Raw genomic sequence first — 20,211 nt, forward strand, 5'->3', positions numbered from 1 at the left:
ACTAGACCTTCCCTTGTGCCTAAATTATTCCTTGTTTTACCGTCAACTTTTTTGATGGCTTCAGCATATGTAATTTTTTCTTTCACTCTCACATTTTGGACTTGAACTGCTCTTTTGTGTGCTTCACACCCCTTATACGCAGCACTATGTTCTCCCCCACAATTACAGCATTTAATTTTTATCCCTTCAGCACATTTACCATATTCATGATCCCCCCCACACTTAGCACAACGGGCCTTAGCCCTACACGCTACAGCAATATGACCAAAACGTTGGCATTTAAAACATCTTGTCGGTGGGGGGATGTATGGTCTCACTACATAATTAACACACCCAATTCTAATCCGTTCAGGTAGTTTATCCTCATCTAAGGCCAACATAACAGACAAACTTGGTCTTTTAACACCATCTTTAGTGTATGGCAGACGTTTGACGTTGTTTACACGAACTCCTCTTATATTTACCTTAATCTCCTCTTCAGTCACATCAGTTGGTATTCCAGATATAACACCCATAGCTCTCCCTCTTTCTTCCCATATTTGCGGCTTCACAGCCTTCCCCAGCAGTGTATTACACTTCATTAAAGATTGTTGTTGATCTCTGTTTTTGCAAACAATTAACAAATTTCCATCTCTTAGAGTTTTGACTGTATATACCTCTCCTACTATCTTGTATACAGCTTCACTGATCTTTAAAGGATTCAACGTACACAGTGTTTGAAATCGAATTATCACTTTTATTTCACTTTCATTACCCTCATCTCCTTTGTTTCCATTGGCTCTCCTTCTTTTTTTTGTCTCACCTCCTGCCAACCTCCATCATTTGAATTCGTTCCATTAGAAATAATTGAAGCTTCATCACCTTCCATTTCATCTACATCGTTCTCGTATTCTCTTCCTGCATTCACCTCCCTTCCTATCCATCCCGGATCACTCCTCAGCCCTCCTGGCTCTCTCGACGGATCTGGGGCATGCTTCTCCATTCCCCCCACTCCAATCAACAGAAAGGTCCCTGATCGGTTCCCCCCCCTGCACTGGAGAACTAGCTGGCTTTTATGGTTAGGAGAAGTCACAAGAGCGAATCAGCAGAGGCTGACACTCAGGAGCATTGATTAACAGCAGGTGTTGCTTCTTAACCTGGCGAAAAAGCAGAAACAAGAGAGAGATACAACAGGCACACTCAAGATACGTACAATTACGTAACACTATACTTACAATGGATGGCCAATTTCACATGTATTTTCAAAATACAAAATACTGTAATTGTATTTAAACACATTTTTTTCCACATAGTATTTTGTATTTTTATTTTAAATACATTTTCAAGGATTTATGCACATCTCTGATGATGGACTGTTTCTATAGCTATAGCGTGGGTTTGTTTCTGCTGTGCTGCTCAGAGCACTGACTGATAACACAAACCGTTAGAAGCACCAAACATTTGAACAACCATAACACAGAAAGCAGCATCAGTGAACGGGCCAAGTGCCTTCAGTCAGACACATCGCTCGCTTTTTCTGCCTTTCATCTATGTTTAATAACTTCCTCTCTGTCTCTGCACTTCCTCCAGTGATGAGGCACTTTGCTTGTGCAAACAGAGGGCTTCATTTTTTCCATTAAAGGACTCATAGATAAGCAGTCATGAATATATGTGGGCTCAGTGAGATTATGTGGTGGGTCACGAGAGAGAAAACACCCTTAGGGTTTTTTTTAAATACTTTTTTTCTCATTATGCTGCTCTCCGCCACTGAGAATACACTGGGAAATGAATTAACGGTGTGCATGAAAGTCCCTAGAAATGTCTCTCTGGAGTACATTTCTGTAAATAAGTTAATTCTCAAAAACTGTAAAAAAAAATTTAACTTGAATTATGAGTCATTTTATCAAAATGAAAGTGCATCTGGACATTTTTTTACATACTGTCGTAGCTGGAGGCATCTGCTTATATTAATTGCATTATATACTGTGACTGTTAGTGCTCAAAGGTTTCTCAAGAAATAGTTCACCCAAAAATGAAAATTTGCTGAAACTATACTCATACTCACGCCATCAAAGATGTAGATGAGTTTGTTACAGGAGTTATTTGTCTTAAAATTTTGAAGGGACCCACATACCTTGGACTGAGCTTCTTGCAGGGTAGAAGGAGACGGAGATCCCCAGTGGAGAGCCACCCCCATTGTCCTGGAGCATAACTTGGATTGGTTCAATGATGATGATCTGCTTGTTGCTTTCGGCTATTTACTGGAGGTTGTAGATAGACATGGGCTTGGTCCCATCCAGCCTTGCTTAATCATATCCAATCATCAACAGAGGGTTCCCCTAAACATGGGAATATGGGAGGTTGGAAGTCAAGCCTGTGGAGAATTTCTGAAGAGTTTTGGTTGTATTCTGAAGGAAGCGACTCAAGTCTGACTGATTTCGTTGAAAATATATCCTAAGAAATCTTGTAAGGTTCTTGGTTCAGTTGTTCAGTCTGAACATCAGGTCTTCAATCTGAACATTAGACTGTGGGTGATAACCTGAAGTGAGATTTATATGTACAGTGAGTTGGCGAAAGAAAGCAGTCCAAACCCGAGATGTAAACTGTGTATCCCAGTCGGAGACAAAATCTTCAGAGGAGCAGCGATTGTGCTGAAATTCCTGATAAATCTTCTGTAGAAATTTGCAAACTGTTGCAGCTCTTTTACAGTGTTTGGCTGAGGCCAATTCAACACTTCCTGCACTGCACTGTTGTCCATTGTTTCCCCCTTAGGGCTGATGATATATCCAAGAAAAGAGATGGAGGTCTCGTAGAACTCACTCTTTTTGGCCTTGGTCTACAACCGATGTTCAATCAGGCAATTCAGGATGCTCTGAGGTGTTGAATGTGCTCTTCCAAAGTGTCAGAATAATTTAAGATGTAATCAATGTAAAGAATCAAGCCTCGGTTGAGCATGTCCCTCAACACATCTTTTATGAATGACTGAAATACTGATGCACTGTTAACCAAGCCAAATGGCATAACAAGATACTCTGAATGCCAACTACTGGTGGAAGAGACAGTTTTCCATTCATCCCCGTCACGAATGCAAATAAGTTTGAAGGCAGAGCGGAGGTCAAGTTTGATGTAATATCTGACAGATCTTATTTTTTCTAAATCAGCTGGCACAAGGTGCAATGGATATCAAAATTTAATTGTAATTTCATTGAGACCATGATAATCAATGCAGGGATGAAGAACAAGCCAGCTGTGGTTGGTGAGGTGGATGGTCGAATGAAGTCCTTGGCCAGTTCTTCATCAGTGTAAGCCTTCATTGTCTTGTCTTCGGGTTCTGATAATGGGAAGATTCCACCTCAAGGTGGTGTTGAGCCAGGTAAAAGTATAATAGCGCAGTCGCTGGAGCAGTGAGGTGGTAACTGGGAAGCCTTGCTTTAGCAAGGTCAGAATATTCGGGAGGCAGGCAGTGAAGTTGTTTCAGCCTTGATAGCTGTAGCTAGAACAGACATGGGTGAGACTGGTTGTAAACAGTTTGACAGACAAGTGGTGCCCCAGCGCATGATTTGTTTCTCTTGCCATGAAATACAAGGATTGTGCCACTGCAGCCAAGGTAGTCCAAGGATGACTGGGTTGTGAGGGGAGTGTATGGTGAAGACATGTAGGATTCCTGTTTGGAGGACTCCAACTTGCAGATTGATGTCGGTGATGCTTTGAACATGACCCGTTCCCAGGGGGCACCTATCTAGTCCTGCCACTGCCAAAGGAGATTTACATGGGATTAGCGGTATCTCGTATTGGCAATCTAGATTCTCATTGATAAAACTCCCCGCCACAACAGAGTCAACTAGGGCTTTGGTAACAATTGTGGTTGGAGTAAATTTAGGCTTAGGATCATTGGCGAGAACGCTGCTTGATTTCAATGTCTTCCACCAACACTATTTGGGAGGCGAGAGTATGGAAAGTTAAAGTATACTTGGCTGTCGTATTCTTCCCCTGCCTGATTAAAAAAAAAAGTATACATTTTTATATAAAAAAGGATATTTATTTTAAGGAGTTATTTATTTATTTTAATTTGCCCAACTAAACAAAGCTCTCCATAAAGCAAACAAAACAAGCCATTTAACTGATTCTGAGGATGACTTAAAATTGCAATCAGTAAATTGACCAACAGATATGTTGCACTGAACCCAGAACAACATTTTCTTATCCCTAATCATCACTCACTCATTCATTTATTTTGGTACAGATAAGACTCATGCTTTGAGATTCTTTTGTAATTCTGATCAGATTTGCATACTAAGGGAGTTCAGTCACTGGTCTGTGTTTGTTTGTTCATTTACTTATTTTTACAGTGCAGTATAAAGAACGTATTATTTTAGTGGTGCTCATCTTTAACTGCAGTAATATTCTCCATCCATACAAAACCTTCTTAAAGAGGAGCAGAGGGGCAGAACATGTCAGAGAGAGGGAGGAGATACAGCAGATAGAGAAAGATACAGTAATACAGAACCATCTTGCCTCAGAGGAAATTGTCCTCACACATCAGCGCTGGAAGTGAAACGGTGCTCTGCATCACAAAGAGAGAGAGAGAGAGAGAGAGAGGGAATAAAAAACGGATGAAATCGGGCTGTGCGTCAGTTTGCAGCTGATCATCACCCTTCATCAGAGGGACTCTGATATTCTTTATGTATTCATTCTCTTCTTTCCTGTCCTTGCACTTTTTTCTGTGAAGAAAGTTGGACTTATATTGAGTCTTTTTATTGTGTTTCATTGACTGGATCCTTCATTGATTTCTGTGCATCCTATCTGAACGCAAACTGAGGTCTCAGGAGAAAGAACAGGATTTCACACCGTAGAAGACAATCTAACAATTTTCTCATCTGTAGCTTCTTTTCAGTTGATTTTGTGGGTGTAACTTTTGTTCACTTGCAGTTGATTCTCAGAGGTCCTGGATTTCGCTTCTCCTTCCTGATGGTCCCATTTTACTCTGTTGCTTGACTGTCTGATCTGTTTTTAAGCTGAATTTTGAACTAGTTTGGACATTGTGAGGATGTCCGGCTGTGCCAGGTGCTGCAAACATGGATTAGTGAAGTTTGTTCTGTCTGTGGGCAAACTGGTGAGGGGAACACTCATTAAAGGTATGAAAATGTGAACATAATTAATTTAAGGGTCCATAACTCAAATATGGGTACAATTTTGGGTGAACTACAGAGTAAAAATGATGTAAAAGACAAGATAATACTATTTCAGTCTTTCTACTTAAACATTTCATGTCTAGTTTTGCATTGCTTGCAATTTCTTAGTAATTATAGGGAAATTTACTAGCAGTTTCGGAGTGAAAATAGTTTAAAATTAAATCGCAAAGTAAATTGCTCAGATGTTGTTCTTTAATGACTCAAGATATATAATGGAGCTCATTCCTTTGGATAAACTAATTAGTCAATGGTTGTCATACAGTAAGTTAACAGAGCTATAAAATGAACAAGAAAATTCTATATACTTAAATATTTCATGTTTAATTCTATGCATTGCATGCCATTTCTTTGTAATTATTAGTGAAATTTACTAGCGATTTCTGAGTGAAAACTGTTTCTAAGTAAATCTCACACCAGATGTTTTTAGTTTTTGTTTTAATATTTTAAAAGATTAGTTGTTTAAAAAGTAGTTTAGAAGTATTATTGAGAGTATACGGCAATAACAGTGCAGAGACATTTGAAACAGTCTCAGTGCTAAAATGAAAAGGTTACAGTGGCACTATTTGCTCCTCAGATCCTCGCACAGATGACCTGTTCTGCAGAACCTGTGTAAGCACCTTTTATAAAGAACAGACAACCAAATTAACTTTCTGAAAGAACTCTTTAAAGACTGGCAATGGTTCCTCCAGTAAGACACTTATCATAAAGAAAAGGCCTTGAGGCTATTGATTTATAAGTTCTTTTAGTCACAATATGATATATGAGGTGTCTAGAGATTCTCCAGGGCATCTGAAGACACCATGCATGTCATATTTATATTCATATTTACTGTATAGTATATTGGTTACTTGGTGAAAAAACAGTGACTATTTATGTATGTGAGAGATTGAAAACAGACACAAATGAGACAACATTTGTCATGCAGTGAGAGTACTGAGCTATAAAATAAATGTGGAGAGCAGCTCAGATCATTTGATGACAAATGTTTGAGTTCTCTGATCTTTGACAGCAGCAGGCACATCTGATCAAGTCTGGGATGTTAAGATCTCTTTTGGAACTCTACAGGAGAGTTTACTGTGGTCTTTTTCTCAGGAGAACATCAGGAGACTTCAGATGCTCTTCATTGATGAGATGAAAGAGATCTTAATTGTGATTCTTCTTTTCTGTGGACATGCACGGAAACACATGCATGTGAAAATCTGAAAATCTAAGCATTCTCTTTAAAGCTAAAGCTGTTTCTTGCACACACAAACCTGTAAACCTGCAGGCAAAGTCTTCGGCATCTAAAGAGACATGTGACCATGTACTGTACACATACTGTAAGCAATTCCCACTCTATACCTATGTCATTGCATATTATGTAGAATGTATTTGTTTGTATGACTTCAGGCCATAAGTGCTGAATTGAACACACACACACACACACACACACACACACACACACACACACACACACAAACACACTGGATGACTCTGAATTCCTCAGATTTAAATGGTACACAGATCTCCCTGTGGAGCCCTTAGCCAGAGGAGACACAGTCCAGTATGTGTGTGTGTGTGTGTGTGTGTGTGTGTGTGTGTGCCTCCACAGGGACGCACACACATCACACCTCTGGCTTTAACAGCATATGCGACTCTGTTTGTTTGTGGTGTGATTTCATTTCCTGGCATTGAAAGAGTGTGAAGTTGTATTTGCATTGTCGCCTTTTAAGCCTCAAGAGATATTCAGAGATATTCTGGCAGATATCATCCAGACCCTGCTAACAGTAAAATTGACAGCTCTCTCTCTCTCTCTCTCTCTCTCTCTCTCTTTCTCTCTTTCTCTGTTATATTTTTCTAAAAATGAACAAACTGAAATAAATGTACTTGTCTATCTATCTATCTATCTATCTATCTATCTATCTATCTATCTATCTATCTATCTATCTATCTATCTATCTATCTATCTATCTGTAAGTGGTAAAATGGACTGTCAGCTGGTCATTATAGTCTCCCCCTCCAATAATGATCGGCTGACTATATATGGCATTCTAGGGTCTTTTAAAAATACTATGGTAATAATACCACTGAGATTTTTGTTGAATGCCTTTGGAAACATGTTTTACTAAACTCAGTATGACTGAGAGACCCTCAACTTGTTCCTATACCTTTCCAATCTCAGTCTCTAAATTCAGTTCTCCTGCTGATTCACGACCCAGCATGTTCCTTTCCCGCAGCATGGAGAAACTCTCATCATTCACCACCGCTTCTGTAAAACTAACCGTGCAAACCGTTCACTTCTAACAATGTTACTTTTAAATGTCAGCCTCTCTGATCCATTAAATTCATTCTTCGTGGTTTTGCACATAGCCTATTTTATATTTGATAAAGTGCACAGTAGCACGGATCTGGTTTAAAAGTGTGTGTTCAAGCAGTCAGTGGGAAAGCCTGTAATCAAGCATTACTTACACTCTATTGTCTTTACCTTTAAACTCACAGCTTGAACTCTCAGGCTTGCTGAAAACGCAGCAGGAGGCTTATTACACTGCATTATTTTAAGTTTATACCGCCATCTACTGGATACATACAGCAATCATATACAGTATTACTGTAATTTCAATATATGTTTTGCTTTAGATCCAAACAGCATACAGTCCATATTTGCATTCTTAATGCATTAACATTATTAACATTCTTTGTTTTTTGGCACTGCGTGGTGTAAATCATCCCAAATTATTTCCAAATGCTCAGAGAACAGCATACTAGCATAGATTTTTAACACTAGCGAAACGAAAGAATGAAACTATGAGAATAATTATTTAGACCCTTTCTACTTGAAACAGCTTTCAGGCCGCCTGCCACGCCCACACAGTCTCAGAGTTTGAGAGACAAAGGCCAAAATAACGAATTCACACTGGATTAAGATCTAAATTCACATGTGTGTGCTCTATCCATCATGCCACCTGTAAGTAGCCTACATGCTTTATTTAATTAATTTCCTTAATTAACTCCAAGGTCTGTCTGGTCAGAAGCAAGAGAACAGAGTGTTTGTTTAATTGTTTTGTAAGTGCGTCTGTTATTGGGATTTACATGCATAATATTTTGTTCTGCGTTATCGTTAAAATCGCATCATGTAATTCGTGAGTGTGCCGCTGGGTGGCGCGTTTGTTCAGATGAACGCGATGTTCTTTTTTAAACACTAGAAGGCGAAAAAGTAGAAATATTTTCAGTGACAGACCAATTAAACCTGACATCTGCTCGACAAGATACTGTATGTTAATAAGTGTCTTTTGACGTAACTGTTTATCTAGGTCTATGGAGCCTTTTCATAAGACTGTAATGAAGCACTTCAACGGTTATCAGCATTGTAAATCCTCAAAGGTTTCTGTATTTAAAAAAAAGTAATAAATAAATATATATATATATATATATATATATATATATATATATATATATATATATATATATATATATATATATATATATATATATATATATATTATATTTGTAAATGTAGGCTATGCACATTTATAACGCTATACTTTGCATTATATTACCTTTGCATCAAATTGCAAAAAAAAAAAAAAGTATTTTGGTACAAATGACAAATACTTGCTTATTAGATGTTTTTAATTTAAAATACAAAATACTGGTGTGAGAAATGTATTTAATTAAAATACAATTAATTTTTCATTTGAAAATACAAACAATATTTACGAGCAGTCGTTTGACGTGCAAGATAAGTGCTTTCCCCTTCTTGAACAAATATTAATCAACATTTAACTCTAACACTAGATAATAGCCTAAATCCAATATATTGAATCATAGGCCTATTTCGTCTAGTTTATTATGATCACTTAAGACATAATCGACTGTGTTTACTTGAATACCTTCAAGCATGTCTGCGCTTCATTTTCCAGCAACTTATTGATCATACTCTTGCACAAACTACATAGTTATGTGAGCGAACGACGGCCAATGTGATTGACCAACATCATAGCAACAAATTATTTTTATTAAAATTACACTGTTATGATAGTTTCCCTTGGATTTTCCCAGCAAAACTGCCCTGAGTCCTTCACATAAAAATGAGTCTACAGGCTCTAATTTTTAAAGATTCATTACATGCTGTTCACACATTGGCAATAAAAAGTGATTAATGCTTGAATATCCTGTCATAAAGCCCCTTTAAAAATTAAATTTTGCCCATAAAAAACAAGTAGCTAACTTTAGTTAGCAAGCTAACACTTCTCAGCTAGTGAAGTTGTAGGGCTGCACAGCTTTTTCTTCTGTCCTGTAATTACATTTAGTGAGCAATCTATATATTTTGTATATATTGTATATGTATATATTTTACTTAGCCAGTTTGCACTAAGCACCAAAACAGCTTTTTTTTTTTTTATTTTTCTCCAAAAAAAAACAAAACAAAAATGGAACCATGGCCGAATTATAGGTATAGTTCACCCAAAACAGAAATTCTGTCATTAATTACTCACCCTCATGTCGTTTCACACCCATAAGACTTTCGTTCCTCTTCAGAACACAAACAAAAATAATTTTTATGAAATCCGAGAGCTTTCTGTTCCTCCATAGGTAGCAATGCAACTTACACATTCAAAGCCCAGAACTGTTGGAAAGACATAGAGTACTCTATGTTGACTGCAGTGGTTTAACCTCGATTTTATTGAGTGCTTTGTTTGCACAAAATACTTTTAATTGTTAAATTATTGAACTGCATTCATGAGAGAATCACAACGCATTTGTGTTGTGTTTACATGATAGAAGACTCACGCGTCACCACAACGCATTTGTTCATGAGAGTACCACGATGCATATGTTTGGATAATATTGTCGCTGGGGTTTATTTGTAGCAATAGCGAGAAATACATTGTATGGCAAAAATCTTTAGGATATTAAGTAAAGATCATGTTCCATTATGTTATTTGGTAAATTTACCATACCAATTTACCTACCATAAATATATAAAAACGTCATTTTTGATTTGTAATATGCATTGCTAAGAACTTCATTTGGAGAACTTCAAAGGCGAGTTAAATTTTTTTGCACCCTCAGATTCCAGATTTTCTAATAGTTGTATCTCGGCCAAATATTGTTCGATCCTAATAAACCATACATCAATGGAATGATTATTTATTCAGCTTTCATATGATGTATATTTCTCAATTTCAAAAGATTGACACCTAAGACTGGTTTTGTGGAACAGGGTCACATATGGTAAATTCAGGCTTTTTTTTTTTTTTTTTGCACAAACAAAGCACTCTAGTCACTTCAGAAAATTTGATTACTTAATGATGTAGTACTTAATGACATTAATAACTTTTTTGAATAGCTGACTGTAGAGGGTCAGAGTGCTCTCGGATTTTATAAAAAATATCTTAAAAAGGATGCAGATTCTGGCAACTGCATTTCCACTGAGAACATTTAAAATCATTGTTCAAAAGCATTTTTCTGATGAGACAGGACGATATTTGTATTCACCGAGTCAGATTTAAAAGGATGTTGTACATCGTTTTATCTCTGGCCTGCAGGGAGTGCTTGTCTTTAAAAATTGAAACGGTAATTTGTCATCATTAGTGTGATTAATTAAAGTTTGCTGTCAGGAAGGGGGTCACAGTTTTCTCTCAAGGGATATAGATATACTCTTCTCAGTCTGTGTGGCATGAAAACACCTAATAGTGGCATCCGGTGTCTCTATGTTTTTCATTCAGTTTTGAAAAATTAAAGTAGCCTAATGACAAACACATTTACAGTAGCCTACAGTCACAGAAGCTATTTTGATAAGTGCTTCCCAGAATAATGGTAACTTCCTGTTCAATAAGTGATTCATGTGTTGAATCAATCTGGTGGATTCAGTTCATCAAGTGATTCATCAGATTGATTCAAACCCATTTAAATGATTCATTAAAAGAGTTCATGAGAGTCTTTTGTTTTGGAATCAGAGTGTTGCTGTGCTAATGATTTTGATTCACCAACACCTTGTAGGAATCTTTTATTTGTGAATCGGTCTGCACGGGTCGCTCTGCATCGTTTTCATCCACTACAAGAAATAATTTTTTTTCATGACGTGGACTGCAGTGATCAATCAGCATTGTTTTTATCCACTAAAAAGAACCGCTTCGTAGGAGCCATTTATTTGTGAACTGTTTTGCGCTGATGTCTCTGAATGGGTTTGATTCAAGCAGCAACCTCCTGCTCTCTCTCGTGAAGCCCATACAGAAGTGACTTAAACTGTAATTCAGCTGGCTGCAAAAGGGAGTCAATCGGACTCACCATGTTAAAATGCCCAACTTTACAGCTGAAAAAAATATGTTTACTGCCTGATTCAAAAAATTATTTTGATCTATATAGCTAATTTTACCCTTGAGAGACCTATGGGTGATGTCATGGACACTACGGCTATGTTTTTATACAGTCTATGGTTTCATTCTCGAAAATAAACTGTTCATAAGAGTCATTTGTTCGTGAATCAGACAACACTTGCCCTGCATGATTTTGATTGAGGCTTGTAAGAGTTTTCTGTAAGATCTGTTTTCGAAGCAATGCCAACAGTTTAACCTGTTTGATTCTAGCTATATTTGTTTATTGGCATAAATATTAAACTCGGTTCATATATCCTGCCTCTTTTAAATTATTGAACTGGGTGTGAACAGAAAAGGAGTTGAATTTGTTTGGACAGTTGTAGTGAGATGAATCAGGAGATTGTAGTATATGGATTTGTGTTTCCGCAAACTCTCTTTAGTGTCATTTGTTGGTGCATTTTGTGCAAGAATGTGGTGTTTTGTGAAGTGCGTGGTATTGTCATGATTATGATTTTTAAAATGGCCATTGCATGCAAGGGGACAATGTTACGTTTTAGAAAGGTAATGACACACCTCTTCTCAAAAACACATGAGTCTGAGTTACACAATGAAGTTTATTTAGTGTTATGATTGGTCTAAATCACTAACCTTGAGTAGAAGCAATAGTTATAGTGATGTTTGTTTTCTTAAACACCACTAATTATGATCTGTTTAAAGGATATATAGCACTGTGCAAAGCAGTCATGCTGCTCTTAAGTGTATAATTTTATTTTTATCAATTTCAAACAATTTTTTTTCAGCCGTGTTCATCATTTGTTGTGGTCTTTTTAAGTTGAGCTCAGTTTTCTTCACAGACAAACAATCAAACACAGTCTTTATTTTCTTTGCTCCTACTGTTTTGGCTCAGCCTTAGACAGGTCATTCATGTATCTCTTGATGCACATTGCACAAAATTGCCACAGTCTTGATGTCAGACTCAATGTTGTGTTTGCAAGGTTCCAGTACAGTAAACTACAAATAGCATTTTTGAGAAATCAGGTCCTGGGTCTCGGCTCGAGGCACGACTAGCAACTTTTTCTCCTCCCCCCTCCGCTGGGCGACACAATACAGCAGGCCATTCTCCACGACAAAATGTGGGAGAGGGTAGGGCCGTGGGAGGACGTCCTCTCCATCCACAACTCACACTTGTGCCCAACAGTGCTTGAGTCGGTCGTCCTCCCGCTGTTCCCTGGCGAACGAGCCCCCTCCAGCAGCCTGTTGGTACACATCATAAAATAAGTTAGTAGACGGGGAGGGGAACTCACCTTCTCTCCCACTGTCGGAAGAGAGCAGCGCCGGACGGCGGGGTGCTCGAGGCCGTCTCCATCTTCGACGGTTCCCCTCGGGGCTGGCAGGCTGAGTAGCGACAGTGAGCAGTCTGTCGAAAGCCGGGCCAATCCCTCCCAAGCAGTACGGCCACCGGCAGGTCCTTCACCAGGCCAACCTCCACCGGCCAGGCGCCATGGGGTGACGAAATGGTGATTCTTCGGGCCAGTACTTGGCGAGTGTCTCCATGTACACAGGTAATCGGGAGGAAGCTTTTCTGGCCGCTTCAAGGGGTGCACAACTGCGACTGGATGAGGGTGACTGCACTGCCTGAGTCCAGCAGGGCCCGGAAACGTTTCCCTTCCACCGTCACCTCTGCTTCGGGGGCTCCCAACAGCACGTGCTGGTGGACGATGCAGCCTGCCAGCCGGTGGTTCAGCGCTGGGCATGGGCTCATCCCGCGGTGGGGGAACCGTCGGCCTGCTGACCGGTCGGGGTGCGCCTTCGAGCGGGCATGGCGCCTGGACCACCCTCCGGGGAAACAGCGGCGCTCGGTCCCCGGCCTCGCGGTGATGGACGGCATCCACCAGCTCGATCACCTCAACAAGTTCCTGGGTGTTGGCAGGGTTCCTCATTCCAACCGCTTGCCGATGGGCGCGGGGTAATGCGCGGAGGAGGCGATCGACCACCACTCGCTCCACTACCTGTGCTGCAGTGGGGCTTCCTTCCAGCAGCCAGTGTTGAGCGATGCGACTGAGCTCGGCTGCCTGGGCACGGGCTGGCACATGGGGCTTGAATTCCCATTTGTGGAATTGTTGGGCCGCGCAGACGGGTGAGAGACCGAGCCTCGCTAGGATCTCTCGCTTGACCTTGTTATAGTCTTCGGCGGCCGCAAAGTGAAGGGAGAAGTAAGCCCGTTGGGCTTCTCCGGTGAGGAGGGGTGCCAGCGTGTGTGCCCACTCATCCTAGGGCCACGCCTCACGCTGAGCGGTATTCTCGAAGACCTGTAGGAAGGCTTCCACATCGTCATCCGCGGTCATTTTGGGTAACAGGCGGGTGGCTTGGGCGGCGAGTTCTTCCTCCGTCCTGCCCTGGCGAGGTGTTCTACAATCTGCTGCTGGCGGATGCTCAGTTCCGCGAGGCGCTGTAGAACCTCTTCCATCCAACCTCTTTCCACGGTGCTGGGGCGTGCAAACATGGAAGAGAAAAAAAAAAAGGAAGAATTAAGGGCTGGGGCGGTGAACTTGCCGGTGATTCTTCACCGATCTGCCCGCATTCTCCACCACTGTGATGTGGTGAAGAATCACTCGACAAGTTTTGGCTTCGTGACCAACAAAAGGCCCCGGAGGGTGTATTTTATTTACAATAATAAAAGGTGTAGGATGGCAAGCCGGTGCGTGGAAGCTGGTGCTCAAGGTGCTCTTCAGTGCTCAATCCAAGTGAAAGTGGGTGTCCAAACGTGCTCCAAAGTGGGTGGGCTGTCGCTCACTCGCTGCTTTCTGGAGAGAAATCAGAGAAATGAGAGAAAGGGGTTAGTCCAGCGTGCATTCGGCTCGAGACCAGTGTCTGTCTTGTCTGACTTCATTTGGAGAACTTCAAAGGCGAGTTAAATTTTTTTGCACCCTCAGATTCCAGATTTTCTAATAGTTGTATCTCGGCCAAATATTGTTCGATCCTAATAAACCATACATCAATGGAATGATTATTTATTCAGCTTTCATATGATGTATATTTCTCAATTTCAAAAGATTGACACCTAAGACTGGTTTTGTGGAACAGGGTCACATATGGTAAATTCAGGCTTTTTTTTTTTTTTTTTTGCACAAACAAAGCACTCTAGTCACTTCAGAAAATTTGATTACTTAATGATGTAGTACTTAATGACATTAATAACTTTTTTGAATAGCTGACTGTAGAGGGTCAGAGTGCTCTCGGATTTTATAAAAAATATCTTAAAAAGGATGCAGATTCTGGCAACTGCATTGCCACTGAGAACATTTAAAATCATTGTTCAAAAGCATTTTTCTGATGAGACAGGACGATATTTGTATTCACCGAGTCAGATTTAAAAGGATGTTGTACATCGTTTTATCTCTGGCCTGCAGGGAGTGCTTGTCTTTAAAAATTGAAACGGTAATTTGTCATCATTAGTGTGATTAATTAAAGTTTGCTGTCAGGAAGGGGGTCACAGTTTTCTCTCAAGGGATATAGATATACTCTTCTCAGTCTGTGTGGCATGAAAACACCTAATAGTGGCATCCGGTGGCACTAATTATGATCTGTTTAAAGGATATATAGCACTGTGCAAAGCAGTCATGCTGCTCTTAAGTGTATAATTTTATTTTTATCAATTTCAAACAATTTTTTTTCAGCCGTGTTCATCATTTGTTGTGGTCTTTTTAAGTTGAGCTCAGTTTTCTTCACAGACAAACAATCAAACACAGTCTTTATTTTCTTTGCTCCTACTGTTTTGGCTCAGCCTTAGACAGGTCATTCATGTATCTCTTGATGCACATTGCACAAAATTGCCACAGTCTTGATGTCAGACTCAATGTTGTGTTTGCAAGGTTCCAGTACAGTAAACTACAAATAGCATTTTTGAGAAATCAGGTCCTGGGTCTCGGCTCGAGGCACGACTAGCAACTTTTTCTCCTCCCCCCTCCGCTGGGCGACACAGTACAGCAGGCCATTCTCCACGACAAAATGTGGGAGAGGGTAGGGCCGTGGGAGGACGTCCTCTCCATCCACAACTCACACTTGTGCCCAACAGTGCTTGAGTCGGTCGTCCTCCCGCTGTTCCCTGGCGAACGAGCCCCCTCCAGCAGCCTGTTGGTACACATCATAAAATAAGTTAGTAGACGGGGAGGGGAACTCACCTTCTCTCCCACTGTCGGAAGAGAGCAGCGCCGGACGGCGGGGTGCTCGAGGCCGTCTCCATCTTCGACGGTTCCCCTCGGGGCTGGCAGGCTGAGTAGCGGCAGTGAGCAGTCTGTCGAAAGCCGGGCCAATCCCTCCCAAGCAGTACGGCCACCGGCAGGTCCTTCACCAGGCCAACCTCCACCGGCCAGGCGCCATGGGGTGACGAAATGGTGATTCTTCGGGCCAGTACTTGGCGAGTGTCTCCATGTACACAGGTAATCGGGAGGAAGCTTTTCTGGCCGCTTCAAGGGGTGCACAACTGCGACTGGATGAGGGTGACTGCACTGCCTGAGTCCAGCAGGGCCCGGAAACGTTTCCCTTCCACCGTCACCTCTGCTTCGGGGGCTCCCAACAGCACGTGCTGGTGGACGATGCAGCCTGCCAGCCGGTGGTTCAGCGCTGGGCATGGGCTCATCCCGCGGTGGGGGAACCGTCGGCCTGCTGACCGGTCGGGGTGCGCCTTCGAGCGGGCATGGCGCCTGGACCACCCTCCGGGGAAACAGCGGCGCTCGGTCCCCGGCCTCGCGGTGATGGACGGCATCCACCAGCTCGATCACCTCAACAAGTTCCTGGGTGTTGGCAGGGTTCCTCATTCAAACCGCTTGCCGATGGGCGCGGGGTAATGCGCGGAGGAGGCGATCGACCACCACTCGCTCCACTACCTGTGCTGCAGTGGGGCTTCCTTCCAGCAGCCAGTGTTGAGCGATGCGACTGAGCTCGGCTGCCTGGGCACGGGCTGGCACATGGGGCTTGAATTCCCATTTGTGGAATTGTTGGGCCGCGCAGACGGGTGAGAGACCGAGCCTCGCTAGGATCTCTCGCTTGACCTTGTTATAGTCTTCGGCGGCCGCAAAGTGAAGGGAGAAGTAAGCCCGTTGGGCTTCTCCGGTGAGGAGGGGTGCCAGCGTGCGTGCCCACTCATCCTAGGGCCACGCCTCACGCTGAGCGGTATTCTCGAAGACCTGTAGGAAGGCTTCCACATCGTCATCCGCGGTCATTTTGGGTAACAGGCGGGTGGCTTGGGCGGCGAGTTCTTCCTCCGTCCTGCCCTGGCGAGGTGTTCTACAATCTGCTGCTGGCGGATGCTCAGTTCCGCGAGGCGCTGTAGAACCTCTTCCATCCAACCTCTTTCCACGGTGCTGGGGCGTGCAAACATGGAAGAGAAAAAAAAAAAGGAAGAATTAAGGGCTGGGGCGGTGAACTTGCCGGTGATTCTTCACCGATCTGCCCGCATTCTCCACCACTGTGATGTGGTGAAGAATCACTCGACAAGTTTTGGCTTCGTGAACAACAAAAGGCCCCGGAGGGTGTATTTTATTTACAATAATAAAAGGTGTAGGATGGCAAGCCGGTGCGTGGAAGCTGGTGCTCACGGTGCTCTTCAGTGCTCAATCCAAGTGAAAGTGGGTGTCCAAACGTGCTCCAAAGTGGGTGGGCTGTCGCTCACTCGCTGCTTTCTGGAGAGAAATCAGAGAAATGAGAGAAAGGGGTTAGTCCAGCGTGCATTCGGCTCGAGACCAGTGTCTGTCTTGTCTGCTCAGCATGTGCTGCTTAAGAGCCGTGTTCTGATGAGCTGCAGCTGTGACCGATCAGCCGGCGGTGAGGACGTGCAGGTGTATGCTGTTGGTTGCCAGGGTGACGCTGATTCCTCCTAGGACGCTCATCACAACATATATATATATATATATATATATATATATATATATATATATATATATATATATAAAGTCTGGAAGAAAAAGATGCACAACCAACTGAGAGAACAGCAGCCTTATGAGGATTGTCAAGCAAAATCGATCAATGAGTGATTTGGTGTGTTTTTCTTAAACGTGAGCCAAAATGATCACAATTAAAAGAACCAAAGACTTAAACTACTTCATAGGGCTGTCAAAAAAAATTAGAATTTAGGTACACCGTTGGACTCACGCCTCGCACAAGAGAGCCGCATGTAATGTAAAATTAATGTATAATCAACTTTTTAAAAACATACCTCGAGAATTTATGGTGGGTTTTTCCCCATCTCACTGCCTCTCATGTTTTTAAATGAAAAATGTACTCTGTGTGATTGGCTTTCTGCTCTTTGTATTAAACTATGCAAGCATACATGATGCTGTTTTGTTTATAGTTGTTTAAGCAACTTAATTATTATTCACTTAACAGTCATGTATTCTAATTTTTATTAAACGTGCATTAGTAATATTTTTCTCGATACGCCCTCTTGTGGCCTTAGGAGAGAAGCAAAAAGATTTTCTCCACCCTAACTGAAATTATGCATTTTAAATTAGAATATAATTACAAATTTGATAATATACAAATAAAAAATTCGAATTTAGTGCCATGTGAGACACTTTTTTTTATGGATGGGCGCTTTTTTTTTCCACTTTTTTTGGACTGATGCATGCAACACCCGCTGAGTGCCATTAAACAGCTTGAAAGATCAAAGACTATTTTTAATATAACTTCAACTGGATTTGTCTTGAAAACCCTTTTAAGTTATTATTTTATTACACTTTATCTATTTACATCTGTACTTTTTAAATGTCAATACATCTTTTAAATGCTACTTTCTCAAAATACATATTTTTTCTCAATTAAATTTTTCACATTTCAAATTTTCCCATTTAATTTATATTCTAGTTTTTACAGTAGGGTTTGTTCATATATAATTCCTTTGATTTATAGAACATTTTCTTCTAAAACTCAAATTTATTTGTTTGTTTGTTTTCAGGCTGTTGACGGTATTTTCTGATTTACGGAGTGATAAAAAAGAAAAAATTCTAAATCCCCTCTGTAAAAACCTTTAATATGTCAACAAAATCAAACAAATCAAATTTCAGTTTTAGAAATGTTTGCAAATTTGTGCATTTTTTATTACATAATTTGCCAATAGTAACCTACCATTTCATAAAACTTGTAATACGATCCAATTATCTTAATGCACTGTGATTGATCAGTTACTTTAGTGATGCCTACTGGTTATAATTTTAACCATTTTTACCTGTTCTGTCTTAAATTTTATTTTTTTTTTAAACTAGCTGCTGAAAAAGCTTCATGCTGAGCCCTGTGAAATGAGCGAATAATGAGAGATGGGTTTTCTGAAGTGTTTTCACTTTGGTCTAGAAGCTTGGGCTGTCGTTTCTGCTTTTGGATGACACACGCGTTGAAACACACACCAGAATCCCTCACTTGCTTCCTCTGTTCTTTATTACTCTGTCAGAGTGTTTCTGTCTCCTGAGGTTTTTCTCATTCCCTGGTTGTCGTCCTCTTCCTCTTTGGCATTAACTCTCTTTATATTTGTCTCCAGGGTGGGAGGAGAGAGAGAGAGAGAGAGAGAGAGAGAGAGAGAGAGAGAGAGAGAGATTTGGACGACAGAAATAGAGAACGATTAATATGCATTGATGGAGAAGGATAGCGAGAGGAAGGATCTACAATTTAAGTGCAGATACACACACACGCTGAACTACACATCAAGGAGCACACACTCTCATCTGAGCGAGGCGCTGTCTCCTGCTACAGGTGTGTAGCGGCAGTCATGGGTCTGGTCATGGGAACGTTCTCCATGCAGAGCAAACAGGTGAACTATCACACAGGTAAGAGTTCATTTCTGAAGACTTTAATCTTTTTTTATTTTATTTTTTTGCACAGGGAAAATAAATGATTTTTGCATTTATAAAACTTGCTTTTTTTTTAGCACATTGCTATGCAGTTGCTTGGGTGTTCTGGGAGGTTGTTTATTGTGTGCAGTGAAAGCATCTCTGTGATCTTCTGATCTGTAGATATGATTCTTGCAATATAGGATTTTTCCCCACCTGTTTTATGGTCCAGCAGATGAAAATGGTGTATCTGACAACTTAGAATTAAGAAAAATTTGGTGTCTAAACAATTTGCACTCAGAAATTGATTAGTAAATTTAACACTTAAAAAGAAACTGCAAGTAACTAATTTAAATAAATATTACATTTTGAATACACTGAAACTGTATTTTTCTTACAGTAAGTGCACTAACCTTAATAAACAAACTGAAAGAGTGAGAATATGTTTGGTTAGTAGGAGCTTGTTTGTGTTTCTTCAGGTAAAAAACTATATGGCAAAGCATATCATTTGTGTGAGTGTTGTTCGCTCATAGATCTCTCTCTTGGGATTGCTTTTCTCTGGATGTTCCTGGATGAGACATTGTGTAAATACACAATGAGCTGGCGGTCTATAAAAGGTTATGGTATTCACTCTAGTATTAAATCAGCTTCTCTGTGTGTGGCTACGTGAAAATCAGAAAATATGTATGGTTTATGTGACAGCAGGATTTAAGATCAGGCCAGTGGGATTCACAGTGATTCAGCAGTTGTTTGATTAAAAATTGTTTTTGGTGAAAGAAAATAATAAACTATTATAGGAAGGGGCACCGCTATGGTTCCTGGGCCCCCTGAACAGCATATTGACTTGGGCCCCTGAGTTCCAGGGGGAGGGGTGTGTGTGTGTGTGTGTTTGTGTGGTAAGACCTCTGGGTTATGGGATAGAAA

General features: G+C 40.9%; 2 protein-coding genes across 4 annotated transcripts in view; both read left to right on the forward strand.

Annotated features, from left to right (window-relative positions):
• The window catches only part of LOC132113949 (TBC1 domain family member 9B-like), a 336,715-nt gene that overhangs the window by 180,024 nt on the left and 136,480 nt on the right, over positions 1-20,211 (forward strand). The window contains exon 24 of one of the 2 annotated variants that reach the window (XM_059522017.1): positions 6,716-6,730. The exons of the other annotated variant lie outside the window; for it this stretch is intronic. The gene's annotated coding sequence lies outside the window, so the exon portion shown is untranslated. Of the gene's footprint in view, positions 1-6,715; positions 6,731-20,211 lie in introns of those variants that run through there. 2 annotated transcript variants of the gene reach the window in all.
• Positions 4,581-20,211, forward strand: part of LOC132113953 (Kv channel-interacting protein 1-like) — a 73,831-nt gene continuing 58,200 nt past the window's right edge. The window contains exon 1 of one of the 2 annotated variants that reach the window (XM_059522021.1): positions 4,581-5,114. In XM_059522021.1, the coding sequence (XP_059378004.1) occupies positions 5,027-5,114 (88 nt within the window). In that variant the 5' untranslated portion in view covers positions 4,581-5,026. Of the gene's footprint in view, positions 5,115-19,066; positions 19,285-20,211 lie in introns of those variants that run through there. The other variant, XM_059522023.1, reaches the window with a different exon arrangement.

The sequence above is a fragment of the Carassius carassius genome, chromosome 33 (genome assembly GCF_963082965.1).
Source record: "Carassius carassius chromosome 33, fCarCar2.1, whole genome shotgun sequence".
NCBI classification, from domain to species: Eukaryota; Metazoa; Chordata; class Actinopteri; order Cypriniformes; family Cyprinidae; genus Carassius; species Carassius carassius.